This window comes from Octopus sinensis, linkage group LG30 (genome assembly GCF_006345805.1).
Source record: "Octopus sinensis linkage group LG30, ASM634580v1, whole genome shotgun sequence".
Lineage (NCBI taxonomy): Eukaryota > Metazoa > Mollusca > Cephalopoda > Octopoda > Octopodidae > Octopus > Octopus sinensis.
The window spans coordinates 3,804,931-3,823,819 of record NC_043026.1 but is presented as its reverse complement, the minus strand read 5'-3'; the positions used below and the strand labels follow the sequence as shown (position 1 = coordinate 3,823,819).

General features: G+C 40.3%; 1 protein-coding gene across 3 annotated transcripts in view; it reads right to left on the bottom strand.

Annotated features, from left to right (window-relative positions):
- Positions 1 to 18,889, bottom strand: part of LOC115226325 (cyclin-G-associated kinase) — a 109,021-nt gene that overhangs the window by 32,923 nt on the left and 57,209 nt on the right. For all 3 annotated transcript variants that reach the window (XM_036515209.1, XM_029797323.2, XM_029797322.2), the window contains exons 10-13: positions 11,487 to 11,539; positions 9,536 to 9,684; positions 6,334 to 6,456; positions 3,411 to 3,544 (exon numbers count right to left, since the gene is read on the bottom strand). In XM_036515209.1, the coding sequence (XP_036371102.1) occupies positions 3,411 to 3,544; positions 6,334 to 6,456; positions 9,536 to 9,684; positions 11,487 to 11,539 (459 nt within the window). The remainder of the gene's footprint in view (positions 1 to 3,410; positions 3,545 to 6,333; positions 6,457 to 9,535; positions 9,685 to 11,486; positions 11,540 to 18,889) is intronic.

Genomic DNA, 18,889 nt, shown 5'->3' with positions numbered 1-18,889 from the left:
AAGCACCCACTACACTCATGGAGTGGTTGGCGTTAGGAAGGGCATCCAGCTGTAGAAACATTGCCAGATCAGACTGGGCCTGGTGCAGCCTTTTGCTTCCCAGACCCCAGTTGCACTGTCCAACCCATGCCAGCATGGAAAGTGGATGCTAAACAATGATGATGATGATGATGTCCTCCCATGCTCACATGAGCTGGACGGTTTGACAGGATCTGGCAAGCCAGAGGACTGCACCAATCACTATGGTCTCTCGTCATGCTTTCGAATGCCGACCCCTTTACAGAGTGTATTGGGTGCTTTTCATGTGGCAGCTTGGGGTTGGATGGATTGACAGCAGGTGGCGAGTTGGCAGAATCGTTAGCACGCCGGGCGAAATGCTTAGCAGTATTTGATCTGCCGTTACGCTCTGAGTTCAAATTCCGCCGAGGTTGACTTTGCCTTTCATCCTTTCTGGGTCAATTAAATAAGTATCAGTTACGCACTGGGGTCGATATAATCGACTTAATCCTTTTGTCTGTCCTTGTTTGTCCCCTCTGTGTTTAGCCCCTTGTGGGTAGTAAAGAAATAGGTATTTCGTCTGCCGCTGTTACGTTCTGAGTTCAAATTCCGCCGAGGTCGACTTTGCCTTTCATCCTTTCGGGGTCGATAAATTAAGTATCAGTTACGCACTGGGGTCGATATAATCGACTTAATCCGTTTGTCTGTCCTTGTTTGTCCCCTCTGTGTTTAGCCCCTTGTGGGTAGTAAAGAAATAGGTATTTCGTCTGCCGCTGTTACGTTCTGAGTTCAAATTCCGCCGAGGTCGACTTTGCCTTTCATCCTTTCTGGATCAATTAAATAAGTACCAGTTACGCACTGGGGGTCGATATAATCGACTTAATCCGTTTGTCTGTCCTTATTTGTCCCCTCTGTGTTTAGCCCCTTGTGGGTAGTAAAGAAATAGGTATTTCGTCTGCCGCTGTTACGTTCCGAGTTCAAATTCCGCCGAGGTCGACTTTGCCTTTCATCCTTTCTGGATCGATTAAATAAGTACCAGTTACGCACTGTGGTCCATATAATCGAATTAATCCCTGTGTCTGTCCTTGTTTGTCCCCTCTGTGTTTAGCCCCTTGTGGGTAGTAAAGAAATAGGATTGACAGCAGTTGGCTAAGCAGAGGACTGCACCATGCCCTATGGTCTGTTCTGACATGCTTTCTACAGCAGAATGCCCTTCCTAGTGTTAACCCTTTACAGAGTGCACTGGGTGCTTTTAATGTGGTACCAGCACCTTAATAATAATAATTCTTTCTACTATAGGCACAAGGCCTGAAGTTTTGGGGGAGGAGGCTAGGTGATTACATTAACCCCAATGTTGAAACTGGTACATTTTTTATAGTGAAAAGATGAAAGGTAAAGCTGACCTCAACAGCATTTGAACTCAGATTCCACCAGTTTACTGCCATAATGATAACAATAATAATCCTTTCTACTAAAGGCATAAGGCCTGAAATTTGATGGGAGGGGACCAGTCGATGAGATCGACCCCAGTACGCAACTGGTACTTAATTTATCAACCCCAAAAGGATGAAAGGCAAGGTCGACCTTGGTGGAATTTGAACTCAGAATGTAAAGACAGACGAAATACCGCTAAGCATTTCATCCACCATGCTAACGATTCTGCCAGCTTGTCACCTTAATAATACAAATAATAATAATAATCCTATTATACACACAAGGGACCTAAAATTTTGTAGGAGGGGTTAGTCAATTACATCAACCCCAGTATTTCACTAATACTTAATTTATCAACCCCAAAAGGGTGAAAGTCAAAGTTGACCCCGGCAGAATTTGAACTCAGAATGTAAAGACAGATGAAATACTGCTCAGCATTTTGCCCAGCATGCTAACGATTCTTTCATCTCACCACCTTAATAATCATAATAACAACAATAATGATTAATAATAATAATAACATTAATCTTCTCCTCTAGTTACAAGGCCTGAAATTTGGGGGGAGGGGGGTCAGTCAATTAGATTGACCTGAGTACACTACTGGTATTTAATTTATCGACCCCGAAAGGATGAAAAGCAAAGACGACCTCATCGGAATTTGAACTCAGAACGTAAAGACAGATGAAATACCTATTTCTTTATTACCCACAAAGGGCTAAACACAGAGGGGACAAATGGATTAAGTCGATTACATCGCCCCCCAGTGTTTAACTGGTACTTACTTTATCGACCTCGAAAGGATGAAAGGCAAAGTCGACCTCGGCGGAATTTGAACTCAGAACGTAACGGCAGCCGAAATACTGCTAAGCATGCCGGCCGGAGTGCTAACAATTCTGCCAGCTCGTCACCTTTAAAATATATTTCTTTACTACCCACAAGGGGCTAAACACAGAGAGGACAAACAAGGATAGACAAACGGATTAAGTCGATTACATCGACCCCAGTGCATAACTGGTACTTAATTTATCGACCCTGAAAGGATGAAAGGCAAAGTCGACCTCGGCAGAATTTGAACTCAGACTGTACCGGCAGACGAAATACCTATTTCTTTACTACTCACAAGGGGCTAAACACAGAGAGGACAAACAAGGACAGACAAAGGGATTATAAGTCAATTACATTGATCCCAGTGTGTTAACTGGTACTAAATTTATCAACCCCGAAAGGATGAAAGGCAAAGTCGACCTAGGTGGAATTTGAACTCAGAACGTAGCGCCAGATGAAATACTACTAAGCATTTCACCCAGCGTGCTAACGATTCCGTCACCTCACCACCTTAATAATCATAACAATAACAGTAACTAATAATAATAATAATAATAATAAATGCCCTGATGCAGTACCAGGCAGTGGCTCTCATGGCTTCTGATCTTAACTGATTGGAAGTGTTATCATGTACATTGTTTTGTCTTGGTATAAAAGATGGGCTACAGCAAATATTCTGCTCAATACCACAGATTTGCTTGGTCAGGTGTTTGACCTTAACCAGTTGACCATGTCCCTTAGTGGCTGACGATATGTGCATCTCTGATCACAAGCAGAAGTAGTGGGGGAGCATCATAGCCATGTGTTGAGAGGGATTCTTTGGGGTTTGAATAATTCACCTCTGGAAACATGGGTGGTTCTTTCAACATCCTTAAACAACCCTTATTCAGGGACCTTTTGAGCGGGATGGGCTACTCAACCTGAAGAAAATTCTAACTGGGCCCCACCTGCAAGGTCATGTGCTGTTTATCTTGATATGAGATCACCATGTCGCGCACATATGGTTGTGATGCATGTGCCTGGTGTACCCTTATCAGACGGGTAGTCATGATGGGTATATTGGGCTTCGTATATTTTACCCCAGTGTCACTTTGATGGCATGCACTGCTCTCTCACTCAATAATAATAATAATAATAGTGCAAGTAATATTCACCTTCGCTGCGAGGCTGATGTATGTGGATTGACCCGTCTGGAAGCGAACAAGTAAACAGCTTCATCAACCGTTTTACAGACTCCACAGAATACAAGGAAGCAGCACACAGCTGTCGCAGACACACTTTTGCCATCCTGTCAGAAGAAGAACAGAGGTAAGAGAAGTAGAAGTGCAGAGGATAATGAGTGACAGTAAATTATGGAAGACAATAAATTATGGAAGACAGTAACATGGTGAATTACGGAGGACATTAACAAGGAAAATTATGGAGATCAGTAAATTATAAACGACAACAACAGGTGAATTATGGAGGGCAATAACAGGCAGTAAATTATGGAAGGCAATAACAGGCAGTAAATTATGGAAGGCAATAACAGGTGAATTATGGAGGGCAATAACAGGTAGTAAATTATGGAAGGCAATAACAGGCAGAAAATTATGGAAGGCAATAACAGGTGAATTATGGAGGGCAATAACAGGCAGTAAATTATGGAAGGCAATAACAGGCAGAAAATTATGGAAGGCAATAACAGGTGAATTATGGAGGGCAATAACAGGCAGTAAATTATGGAAGGCAATAACAGATGAATTATGGAGGGCAATAACAGGTAGTAAATTATGGAAGGCAATAACAGGCAGAAAATTATGGAAGGCAATAACAGGTGAATTATGGAGGGCAATAACAGGCAGTAAATTATGGAAGGCAATAACAGGCAGAAAATTATGGAAGGCAATAACAGGTGAATTATGGAGGGCAATAACAGGCAGTAAATTATGGAAGGCAATAACAGGCAGAAAATTATGGAAGGCAATAACAGATGAATTATGGAGTGCAATAACAGGCAGAAAATTATGGAAGGCAATAACAGATGAATTATGGAGTGCAATAACAGGCAGAAAATTATGGAAGGCAATAACAGGTAAATTATGGAGGGCAATAACAGGCAGTAAATTATGGAAGGCAATAACAGGCAGAAAATTATGGAAGGCAATAACAGGTAAATTATGGAGGGCAATAACAGGCAGTAAATTATGGAAGGCAATAACAGATGAATTATGGAGGGCAATAACAGGCAGTAAATTATGGAAGGCAATAACAGATGAATGACGGAATAGTTGTAGAAGGTAAACTATGGAAGACTTAACAGGTGATTACAATAAATTATAGTGGACAGTAACAGGAGAAAAATTATGGGAGACTGTAAGTAAGAAAGTTAAAGGAAATACAAAGAGAGTAAATTATAGACGATAATGAAGGATTTTAAAGTTATGGGGGACTATAATGAACAGTAGATTAAACTGACAGCAAAGAAACAGCTGTTAAGACTCATCGTCATCGTTTAACGTCTGCTTTCCATGCTAGCATGTCATCTCTGAAGAGGTCATGGTTTTACACAGCCAACCTGTTAATATCTGGTTATCTAATGCCCAGTGCAAAACTGATTGGTAAGATCAGCTGAAATGAATCTATAATACTGTATACTTTGATATATATAATTAATTAATAATATCAGGGTAATAAAGATTTTCGAAACTTTTACTACCAGTGGCCTGGACATATGACTGAGGGCTGACGAACCAGATGGCTGCACCAGGCTCCAATCTTGATCTGGCAGAGTTTCTACAGCTGGATGCCCTTCCTAATGCCAACCACTCCGAGAGTGTAGTGGGTGCTTTTACGTGCCAGTCAGGCGGTACTGGCAATGACCTCTCTTGAATCTTTTACACATGCCACCGGCACAGGTGCTAGTAAGGCGATGCTGGTAACGATCACGCTCGAATGGTGTCTTTTATGTGCCACCGGCATGGAGGCCAGACAGCCGCTCTGGCAACAATCACGCTCGGATGGTGCTCTTAATACCCTACTAGCACGGGGCTCGACTGCCAGTAAGGCGACGCTGGTAACAATCAGGGGGCTGGCCTGCTGAGGAGCTATACAGACCCCAGTTGTCTATTGTGGCATGGGTTCTACAGTGAATGCCCTTCCTAATGCCAATCACTTAAGAGTGTACTGGGTACTTTTTATGTACCACCAGCATGGGTGCATTTACACAGCTCTGGCACAAGTGCATCTCGTGGCACCCACATGAGTGCACTTTATATGGCACTGGCACAAGTGCATTTTATGTGGCACTGGCATGAGTGCACTTTACATGGCACTGGCACAAGTGCATTTTATGAGGCATCGGCATGAGTGCACTTTACGTGGCACTGGTACAAGTGCATTTTATGAGGCACTGGCATGAGTGCACTCCACATGGCACTGGCACGAGTGCATTTTATGTGGCACTGGCATGAGTGCACTTTACGTGGCACTGGTACAAGTGCATTTTATGAGGCACCAGCATGAGTGCACTTTACGTGGCACTGGCACGAGTGCATTCTTCGTGGCACCAGCATGAGTGCATTTTATGTGGCAATGGCACAAGTGCATTTCATGTGACACCAGCATGAGTGCACTTCACATGGCACTGGCACAAGTGCATTCTGCGTGGCACCAGCATGAGTGCATTTTATGTGGCATTGGCACAAGTGCATTTTACGTGGCACCGACAGGAGTGCACTTTACATGGCACCGGCATCAGTGCACTTTTTTATGTGGAACCGGCACGAATGTATCTTTTATGTGGTACCAACACATGCGCATTTCATATAGCACTGGTATGAGTGCAATTTACGAGGCACCGGCACGAGAGCATCTTTTAAGTGACACCAGCACCTGTAAAGGACCAGCCTGTGTGTATGGATGAGACTAAATAAACAAACATCACATCTGACAGAGTAATCCTGAATGCTAAAGGGTCAAACATTTTTCATGACATTGAAGAAAGAAAAGAGAAAAAAAAAACAAAGGGTAGAATGATAAATTAACGATCAATGGAAACTGATTAAAATTCAATTAACAAAATGACATATTACTTACAAGGCAATGAATAACACAGATATTTTTGGGGTTTTTCCGTAGCCAGTGGTAAAGGCTTTTGCACAGAGTGAAGATACTTGCTAGAGTTGGGACTCGTTTGTGAGACCAACCTAATTCTAAGACCTGCAAAAGACAAATATATTATCATTATTATTATCCAATCTGTGAAAATTAAGGACAAAATCAAAAGCAAACTCGATGAACATTAATGGAATTTGTAGTTTTGTGGTACCAGTGCCGGTGGCACATACGAAGACCATCCGAACGTGGCCGTAGCCAGTACCGCATTGACTGGCCTCCGTGCCGGTGGCACGTAAAAAACACCATCCGAGCATGGCCGTTCGCCAGCCTTGTCTGGCACATAAAATCACCCACTACACTCTCGGAGTGGTTGGCGTTAGGAAGGGCATCCAGCTGTAGAAACACTGCCAGATCTGACTGGCCTGGTGCAGCCTTCGGGCTTCCCAGACCCCAGTTGAACCGTCCAACCCATGCTAGCATGGAAAGCGGACGTTAAACGATGATGATGATAAAAGGAGAAAGGGTCTCTCTACCCCACTTTTGACTAGGCTCCCGTAGCTTTTATGGGGTTTTCCACGAGTAACCTTTCGAAGCGCCTCCCCCTATTGGGAGTTTTAATTGTTACTTATATTTCGTTGTTATCCTGCTTTTGTACACAGACCTTTTTCAAATGGACAAAACCCTTTGTAACTTTCGTCCTGTGTTTTGTCCCTTTATGTTTTAACTGATTTTTGTTAGCCCTTGTGGCCAATAAATGAACAAATTATCATTATTATTATTCTTATTATTATTATTCTTCAGGTCACTGCTTGGAATCGAACTCGGAATCTTGGGATTAGTAGCCTGCGCTCTTAACCACTATGCCATATCAGACAAAACCCTTTCTAACTTTCGTCCTGTTTTGTCCCTTTATGTTTTAATTAATTCTTATTAGCCCTTGTGGCCAATAAACGAATTATTATTATTATTATTATTATTATTATTCAGGTCACTGCTTGGAATTGAACTCGAAATCTTGGGATTAGTAGCCTGCGCTCTTAACCACTATGCCATATCGGACAAAACCCTTTGTAACTTTCGTCCTGTGTTTTGCCCCTTTATGTTTTAATTGATTTTTGTTAGCCCTTGTGGCCAATAAACGAACAAATTATTATTATTATTATTATTATTATTATTATTATTATTATTATTATTTAACATCTGTTTTCCTTGCTGGCATGGGTTGGACGGTTTGACAAGAGCTTTGGTTGTCTGTTTTGGAATCGTTGAATGCCCTTCCTAATGTCCACCGCTATGCAGAGTGTACTGGGTGCTGTTTTCACGAGGCACCAGCTCAAGTGCTTTAAATGTGGCAATGTCACAGTTGCTTTTTATGTGGCACAATGGCTTAGCTGACTGACACTTCGAAGTCACTTTCAACAAAATTTTTCTATAAGAATGATAAATTCGTATTCCACAGAAGTATAGAGTAACCCATCAGATTCGAAATCAGTGACAGTGGTTACTGGGAAAAACATTAAATAGATATTTGCAAACAGGTCTCTCCTCATCGAAAACCGGTGATTACCGTACGTTGATAAGAGGCAAATACCTCGAAACTGCAGTCCGTGCGTATCACTTAGGTTTACGAGAGAGGGTGACCTCCCTTTGGAGACGATGATCTCCTGGGGCTAAAAGCTACAGTAACACCCACCCTTAGTGGTTAGCCATACTGAGATGGCTAGTATACTTTACGTTGTTTTTATTATAACTAACCATAAAAACAAACATTAATATATGATTGTGTGTGTGTGTATGCACTTGTACCACAGTGGGACAGAACCTGAAACCACATGATTGGAACGCACACTTCTTAACCACACAGCCAGGCTTATGCATGGTACTGCCCAGGTATCAAAACCATAGTGATATCCGTGGGGCAGCTGACGATGGAGGTATGTTGGATTGTTGGTATGACTTATTATATGTTGGAATAGTTTTATAAGACATCCATTTGATATATGATAAATATATATATGTGACCGCGTGTGTACCGTTGGTGATTTTTTTTCCTCTGTCTTTCCTTCTCCTATGTTTCCGACAAAGAGCCTCCGCTCAAAACGTTAAACCCTCCTTCTTTCCTGAGCGTCCAGTAATACTATATTTGTTCCACGTCCTCGCGTTGTTGTGTTTTTTTGTGCTTTCATGTTTGGATTAACTTTATATATATATATATATATATATAAAATACGGTGTACATTTAACTTTTTAGTATTCGCATTATTCTGCCAAAATTAATCCTTTTTTATCCACATTATTTAGAACTAATCGTGCATTATCTTGTAGCTTTGAGATTTTGATGAGGTAGCTGTTAATTTTTAAAACGATATTGTAGGGTTGGTGTGAGAGACCAGATCTGGTCAGTTTAACCATAAAACAGGCAGAATACTTTTGGCCGGATATGGCCGGTTTAAATGCTAAAGGGTTAAACATGGCATTCCTTCATTTCAACTCGACAAAACCCCAACAAGACCCTGGCTGTTTGCGTCGAATTTTAACGAAGGAACGTTGTGTTTAAATGTACACTATATTTTATATGAATAATATATTGTCTATTGACTAATTTTACTATACGCTAGGCCACTGGTAGTAAGAATTTCTAAAATCTTTATTACCCTGATATTATTAATTAATTATATATATATATATATATATGTATAAAAAATATATATAAAAATACAAAATGAGACAAGAATGCAAAACACTCAAATAGACGACACAAAATATATATATATATATATCATACATCAAAGTATACAGTATTATAGATTCATTTCAGCTGATCTTACCAGTTAGTTTTGCACTGGGCATTAGATAACCAAATATTAACAGGTTGGCTGTGTAAAACCATGACCTCTTCAGAGATGACATGTATGGAAAAACATATACAAATATAGAAAAATTAAAAAAATCTCTGAAGAGTATGCAGTTTTAGTCACCCTGTTACCTAATAACCAGTGTGAAACCAATTGGTAAGACGGACAGAAATGGCTCTATAACACTTCACATTTTGATTAAAATACTTACTACACCGACAAATATACAAGTGCATATCTTTTTGTGACTTATGGACTCTTAGACAACTACACATACACACACAAACACTCATTACAAAGGTTAAAGAATGAAAGCCACTACTCACTCTATTTTCAAATTTGATAGCACGATAATTTCTCTGAGTAAGGTTGTATACACTATATTGTCCACGGTGTTTGGAGTCCAGCAGACAGCGGACATCATCGATGTGGTTCTTAAAGGCTGACTCTACTCCTTCAGCTGGGAACGACATCACTGGAAGCGAAGAGAAAAAGGGATCAGCCATACAATAGTCTAGACCAGTTGTCTCATCCAGACTCGATATACAATTTTGGGGTTAGAGTTTATATACAACTAGCAGTATCACCCAGCGTTGCTCGGGTTTGTAAGGGAAATAACTATATAAGCATTTTTAGAGAGTTACTTCCCTTATATAAACCGAGCAAAAAATGCATTAAAAAAACGAAAAAATGATGGTAAATTTTTTTTTAAATCGTAGACTCATCGTAAACGCGCGCTAATACCCAGAAGGGCTTGATATGAATCACGACTATAAGATACCCAGTTTTGGTTAAACTGCACCGCAAAATGTGGGAGTAGTTAGGAATCTAAGTCGGAGGAGACAGACTCTCACACAACATCAGTTTTATATATAAAGATAAAGAGGAGACCTATTGAGTCAAGTACATCAAAATCAAATGGAAATTGTAGTTATGATAGGTGTAGGAGTGGCTGTGTGGTAAGTAGCTTCCTTACCAACCACCTGGTTCAGGGTTCAGTCCCACTGCGTGGCACCTTGGGCAAGTGTCTTCTACTATAGCCTCGGGCCGACTAAAGCCTTGTGAGTGGATTTGGTAAACGGAAACTGAAAGAAGCCTGTCGTATATATGTATATAGGCGTAGGTGTGGCTGTGTGGTAAGTAGCTTGCTTACCAACCACATGGTTCTGGGTTCTGTGTGGGACCTTGGGCAAGTGTCTTCTACTATAGCCCCGGGCCGACTAAAGCCTTGTGATTGAATTTGGTAGACAGAAACTGAAAGAAGCCTGTCGTATATATGTATATAGGCGTAGGTGTGGCTGTGTGGTAAGTAGCTTCCTTACCAACCACATGGTTCCGGGTTCAGTCCCACTGCGTGGCACCTTGGGCAAGTATCTTCTACTATAGCCTCGGGCCGACCAAAGCCTTGTGAGTGGATTTGGTAGACGGAAACTGAAAGGAGCCTGTCGTATATATGTATAAAGGCGTAGGTGTGGCTGTGTGGTACGTAGCTTGTTTACCAACCACATGGTTCCGGGTTCAGTCCCACTGCGTGGCACCTTGGGCAAGTGTCTTCTACTATAGCCTCGGGCCGACCAAAGCCTTGTGAGTGAATTTGGTAAATGGAAACCGAAAGCAGCTCGTCGTATTTGTGTGTGTTGTGTGTGTGTGTGTACATGTATGTGTGTGTGTACATGTGTGGTTTTTGTCCAGGGAAAAATAATCCCTTTATAGGTGTATTGTGTTAAAAAATATACATATATAGGCACAGGAGTGGCTGTGTGGTAAGTAGCTTGTTTACCAACCACATGGTTCCGGGTTCAGTCCCACTGCGTGGCACCTTGGGCAAGTGTCTTCTACTATAACCTCGGGCCGACCAACGCCTTGCGAGTGGATTTAGTAGACGGAAACTGAAAGAAGCCCGTCGTATATATGTATATATATGTGTGTGTGCGTGTATGTTTGTGTTTGACCCCCTAGCATTGCTTGACAACCGATGCTGGTGTGTTTATGTCCCCGTCACTAAGCGGTTCGGCAAAAGAGACCGATTGAATAAGTACTGGGTTACAAAGAATAAGTCCCGGGGTCGAGTTGCTCGACTGAAGGCGGTGCTCCAGCATGGCCGCAGTCAACTGACTGAAACAAGTAAATGAGAGTAAAGAGATATATATATATATTCTTCAGAGCCAGGCCAAACAAATCACCCCAAGAAGTGATCACAAGGGTACATATATACTCAGGGTAAATATACAATCATTATCAACAACTACCATAATTAAATCTGGGGTCACAACTTACCGATCATTCTTGAAGTTACATAAGAAATATCAAGTTCATTTTTGTTCATTGTCCTGAATAAATAAATAGATAAATAAAATAATATATAGATAAATAAAGAAATACAACAACATCAATTCAATCGTAAGAATATATTGATGATTAAATGATAATGTATTTTCCAGCATACAAGTTTGATTTCGTAAATAGGACAAACATGTAGTGTAAACATGGAAGTTTTGTCATTATCTTTCCATATCCGGCAGCATTTCACATGGAATTTTGGTCCTCCGAAGTCGACCCGTCTTTTCTGGCTGTAAGTTTTGGTTTAAAAAATTTGATTTGTAAGTTAGAAAATATGGTATATTCAGGTGTGTCTGAGTGTATGTGTATATGTGTGTATAGAGGCGCAATGGCCCAGTGGTTAGGGCAGCGGACTCGCGGTCGTAGGATCGCGGTTTCGATTCACAGCCCGGGCGTTGTGAGTGTTTATTGAGCAAAAACACCTAAAAGCTCCACGAGGCTCCAGCAGGGGATGGTGACGATCCCTGCTGTACTCTTTCACCACAACTTTCTCTCACTCTTACTTCCTGTTTCTGTTGTACCTGTATTTCAAAGGGCCGGCCTTGTCACTCTCTGTGTCGCGCTGAATCTCCCCGAGAACTACGTTAAGGGTACACGTGTCTGTGGAGTGCTCAGCCACTTACACGTTAATTTCACGAGCAGGCTGTTCCGTTGATTCGGATCAACCGGAACCCTCATCGTCGTAAACGACGGAGTGCTTCCATCCGAGGCTCCGGCAGGGGATGGTGGTGATCCCTGCTGTACTCTTTCACCACAACTTTCTCTCACTCTTACTTCCTGTTTCTGTTGTACCTGTATTTCAAAGGGCCGGCCTTGTCACTCTCTGTGTCGCGCTGAATCTCCCCGAGAACTACGTTAAGGGTACACGTGTCTGTGGAGTGCTCAGCCACTTACACGTTAATTTCACGAGCAGGCTGTTCCGTTGATCGGATCAACCGGAACCCTCGTCGTCGTAACCGACGGAGTGCTTCCAAATGTGTGTATACATGTGTTTGTATACATGTATGTGTGCATATGTATGTGTTTATTCCTTTAGTGTTCGGATTATTCCACCAAAACTAATGCTTTTTTTATCCACTTTGTTTTGAACTAATCATGCATTATCTTGTAGTTTTGAGATTTTGATGAGGTAGTTGTTAATTTTTAAAACGATATTGTAGGGTTGGTGTGAGAGACCAGATCTGGCCAGTTTGAACATAAAACAGGCAGAATACTTTTGGCCGGATATGGCCAGTTTGAATGCTAAAGGGTCAAACAATGATTTAAAAAGAAGGATTTACTACAGATGTATTCAGTCATAATGATTTTTTTCCCATACAAATAAGCTTGTGCCTAATTCAGCCTTTAGGGTTCACATTATTCTGCCAAAATTAATCCTTTTTTATCCACATTATTTGGAACTAATCAGGCATTATCTTGTAGTTTTGAGATTTTGATGAGGTAGCTGTTAATTTTTAAAACGATATTGTAGGGTTGGTGTGAGAGACCAGATCTGGCCAGTTTGAACATAAAACAGGCAGAATACTTTTGGCCAGATATAGCCAGTTTAAATGCTAAAGGGTTATATAGGTCCTTCTGCATATACAGGTCCTTATATAGGTCTATCCGTCCTTCTGCAACGGCACTTGCGGTGGTTTGGCCATGCATGTAGGCGTCCGGTGGGTGAACTGAGCCGTGATGTCCTTCTCTCGACTCCACTTCCCAACTGGCAGAAACGTGCGGGCTGGCAGCTGAAGACCTGGACTACGACGATCAAGGAGGACCTCTCCGTGTTCACGGGACCGCAGGTGGTCGGCCTGCGCCGATGGAACCATGACTGGCTCGCTATCTCCAGTGAACTGGCACAGGACCGTCGTGGGTGGAGTGCCATGGTTCGAGATGCCTCGAGGGTGGTGGAAGAAGCCGACTCAACCCGCCCAGGGTGAATGTTGCCACAAGTACAAGTAAGTTTATATAGGTACCGTATTTTCCAGCGTATAAGTCAGTATTGTATATAGTATAAACATTCAAACATCATCGCTATTTTTCCAAGTCTTGATGCATTTCACATGGAATTTTTGGTCCTCCAATGTTGTCTTGGTGTATAAGTCAACCTATCGTATTTGGCTGTAAATTTTAGTCTGAAAAATTTAACTTATATTCCAGAAAATACAGTAGCTATTTATCTAGCTGTGTGCCCATCTGTCTGTCTGTCTGTCCCTCTCAGTCTCTCTGGCTCATTTCAGAGCTAGGCCAAACAAATCACCCAGGAAGTGATCCCAAGAGCAACTGATAGGTATTTCACCGTTGTTGCAGTTTATCAATGCCATGCACCCTTGTCGCTTCCAAAACCGATTTAAGTCAGCCAGTCTGAGGTAGACAGAGATAGCGTGTAAACTATACACAGGTTCACAAAAGAGAATTCTACAAAATGAAATAATTAAGATTTAATCATCAGCATATTCTGGTCCTTAAAGTAACACTGTTGCGTATCCAATTTAAAAAACACAAATTTAAATTGTTCTGCTTCCTAGAAGATTAAACAGACATTGTTATTAATAAAGAGTCATTAACTCTATTATAAATATCATTAAAGAAAGACTTATTAAAACATAGGTATTATTATTAACTAGCAGCATAGCCCGGCGTTGCCCGGGTATGTAAGAGCCCCTAGTAGGCAACGACTAATCCCAATCTAGTTCTTTCCCCCTAGGGAAAGAAGGCACATGTGTAGGTTGCAATGTCTTCTCTTCACTCGAATACTTCTATGTATATGATGTTCCTAGCTGTCTCCCGATTGCAAGTTGCGAAAACTACAACGGAAAATGTGTTGCATATGATAAGCTTAGATTCTCGACCCCATGTCCAATTTATCGATTTTTTTCAGAACTGGGGGAACTTTTCAAAATTTTCACGGCGTTAGCTTTGAATTATGACATTGGGCTATGTGTGTGTCAAGTTTCATCAGAATCGGTTGAAAGCCGTGGTCAGGGTGAGGGTACAACCTGACAGACAAACTGCCGTTTATATATAGAGAGATTATCTTTCTCATATTGTCACCAGCTGCTTACATCCAGGTGGGCAATAAATTATCATCATCATTACTATTATTATTATTATTATTAATAGGGCTGCAAGCTGTCAGAATCGTTAGCCAGTTGGGCAAAGTGCTTAGCAGTATTTCATCTGTCTTCACATTCTGAGTTCAAATGCCACTGGGGTCAGCTTTGCCTTTCGCCCTTCCAGGGCCAATAAAATAAAAAGCGATTGAGCACTGGAGAGGGGGGAATGTCGATGTAATCAACTTAACCACCCCTGCCGCAAAAAAAATGTCAGACCATGTGCCTATAATTAGAAAAGATTACCATTATGTTAAAATTATTAATTTTAAACTGCATTATAGTATTAAGAAGCAATTGTACATAATACAGGTTACGTAGGTTGTATTTTCATAAAGGGTGTTGATTGGGTGTAGTACATGCCGTGTGGGTTGTGTTATAGAAATTGTGTAGAATGCAGATTGTACTATTATAACATTGGGTAGCAGAGGCATAAAATACATATTGTGCAAGTGGTGCTTTGTAAGAGAGTACTGCACGGAATGCACACTTATCCGCTGGTAAGGATATAATACAGGCTGTTTATAAAGTTTCGGGTCTGATATTGTGTTACTTAATTTCATGCAGCCATTCCTCCATGAGAAACGAGAATAATAATAATAACTAGCAGTATCGCCCGGCGTTGCTCGGGTTTGTAAGGGAAATAACTATAAAGCATTTTTAGAGAGTTATAGCCAAAACATGGTAAATTATGGTAAATTTTTTTTGAGAGTTAAAAAAGGTGGAGTTGCGTCCCCTAGACAGTCTGTGGTTTGTGTTTCTGATTCTCGATCCCATGTCGAATTTATCGATTTTTTTCAGAACTGGGGGAACTTTTCAAAATTTTCGCTGTGTTAGTTTTGAATTATGACATTGGGCTATGTGTGTGTCAAGTTTCATCAGAATCGGTTGAAAGCCATGGTCAGGGTGAGGGTACAACCTGACAGACACACAGACACGCACACAGACAAACTGCCGTTTATATAGAGAGAGAGATTTAGAAATATTTGTAAGTGTTTGTGGTTACCAACTCATTGAATAAACATGGAAATTGGATAAAAAGGCAAGAGATTGCAATGGAAAATAAATATACTCTACCTTTGGGTATTGAGTACTATTTTCTCGACCTTGTTTTGCACCTATGTGCTCGTGTATGTGTGTATGTGCATACATACATATATAAATATGTATGTATGCATGCATGCACGTATGTAAACCTACATACAATCTAAGGGAATTACTACTGGCCATGAGATGCCATTTCAACTCACAGAACCCACACCTTAGTCACATCACACATCAAAATTCCATGTTTTTTTAAAAAAATTCTCCTCTTTCTATTTGATGCTTCAGCAGAAATTATTATTAGTAGTAGTAGTAGCAATGGTATGCTGACCATCATCATCATCATCATCATCAGTAATAGCATTAACAGCAGTGGTAGCAATAGTAGTATAATTATTAGTAGCATTATTATTATTATTATTATTATTATTAGCAGTAGTAATAGTAGTAGCAGCAACAGCAGCAGCAGTATACATAGCAACAGCATTATCGACCCCGAGCCATACCAGTTATGGGCTGATCCTCCTTGGTGTTGGTTCAATGAAAAGGGAACCCAGTACATGCTGTAAAAATTGTTGGGTGTTAGGAAAGCACCCCACCCTCCACCCCCGCCCCAGCCATAGAAACCATGCCAAAAGGGACGCTAAAGGCATGATGCGGTCCTTGGACCCTATTAGATCCCATTGAACTGTCAAATCCATGTCAGCATGGATGCTTGATGAAAATGATTTTATATATATATGTGTGTGTGTGTGGGTGCTCAAGTATGGCCATAGTCAAATGACTGAAACAAGTAAAAGAAATATATATATATATATATATATACATACACACATACACAAACATACATTTATACATTTTATTTAAATATATATATATATATATATATATATACATATAAATAATAAATATTAGGGAATATATCCAAATTTACAGGGAAAAAAAATCAGATTTAGGATTAAATCCAATTTTATAGTAAAATATTATAAAATATTATTGAGACAAAACCACTATTTTGCAAAACAAACAAGGAAAGACTTAATCAATACATAAAATTTAATAGATAGTCAAAAAAATAATTGTAACTGAATTATTGGAAGTCCACCTGAAGATTGTCGATCAAGACAAGAAACGATTGTAGTGGCGGTTTTTTTGACTATTTATTAAATTTATGTATGATTAAGTCTTTCCTTGTTTGTTTTGCAAAATAGTGGTTTTGTCTCAAATAATATTTTATATATACATATATATACGCACACACACGTGTGCGTGCGTGTATATATATATATATATATATAAACTTACAAACATACATATATGTACGTATGTTTGTACGCATCTATAATATATATATATATGTATAAGTGTATGCATGTGAGTGTGTATATATATAATATAAACTTACAAATATACATATATGTTTGTATGCATGTATAATATATATATGTATAAGTGTGTGTGTGTGTGTATATATATAATATATATATATATATATATATAATATATATATATATATATATATATATATTAATATATATATATAAAGTGTATGTATATATGTATGCCTGTCTTCCATGCATGCATGGGTAGGATGGTTGACAGGAGCCAGCCAGGTAGAAAAACTACCCAAGGATACTGTGTCTGTTTTGGCAAGAATTTCACAGCTGGAAGCCCTTCCTAACACGTGTGTATGTATGTATATATATATATATATATATATATATATATATATATAAATGAAAGAATGGAGTCGAACGACGATTTAACAAAATTCCTTTATTCTCGACATATGTTTCGAAGACTGCATATTCTTAATTTGGAAGGAATAAGGGGTGCATTATGCCGCCTTCTCATCAGGAAAGACAAGGAACTTATGTCAGCATCATGATGTCAGGAACTTATGTCAGCATCATGATGTCAGGAACTTATGTCAGCATCATGATGTCAGGAACTTATGTCAGCATCATGATGTCAGGAACTTATGTCAGCATCATGATGTCAGGAACTTATGTCAGCATCATGATATCAGAAACTTATGTCAGCATCCGTGTGGGCAGTCATCTAAAAGTTTTTGTTCATCATGATGCTGACATAAATTCCTTGTCTTTCCTGATGAGAAGGCGGCATAATGCACCCTTTATTCCTTCGGAATTAAGAATATGCAGTCTTCGAAACATATGTCGAGAATAAAGGAATTTTGTTAAATCGTCGTTAAACTCCATTCTTTCATTTATTTATAGTAAAAAAAACACACAAATTTCCACACGAAAGTACGTGATCTCTGCCCTTGGCATGTAGCTTCAACCGTGTTTTCTGACGTGAATTTGCTACCCGGGTATCGGTTAACCGAATTATCCATACTAGGATAATTCATTCAACTACTTATATATATATATATATATATATACATATATATCATCATCGTTTCATCTCCATTTTCTATGCATGCATGGGTACGACAAGTGACAGGAGCTGGCCAGGTAGAAAAACTACCTTAGGCTACTGTGTCTGTTTTGGCAGGGATTTTATGGCCAGATGCCCTTCCTAACACCAACCACTCCACACAGTGTCATGTGATCTGGCAGGTCCAGCACCGATGCTAGACTGGTCCCCTTCTGCTAGGGACATGTGGCAATATACACATCAGTGCTCTTGGCATGATATGCAGTGAATAGATGTGTGTGAACATGGGACGAAGGGGAGCTTCATGAACAAACGAGACGGGAATATGTTGCAGCCGTCATGGATAAAGACCACAACATGCATCCTCTTCTGTCAGATGTGTTTACACAGGAGACGAAGCATGTGATTGTAATAGGAGATTATCTGCCCTAAGAAGAATAATGAATAAAGGCAGCGAGTTGGCAGAATCGTTAACACGCCGGGCGAAATGCTTAGCGGTATTTTGTCTGCCGTTACATTCCGAGTTCAAATTCCACCGAGGTCGACTTTGCCTTTCATCCTTTCGGGGTCGATAAATTAAGTACCAGTTGCGCACTGGGGGTCGATGTAATCGACTTAATACCTATGTCTGTCCTTGTTTGTCCCCTCTATGTTTAGCCCCTTGTGGGTAATAAAGAAATAGGTATTTCGTCTGCTGTTACGTTCTGAGTTCAAATTCCACCGAGGTCGACTTTGCCTTTCATCCTTTCGGGATCGATAAATTAAGTACCAGTTACGCACTGGGGGTCGATGTAA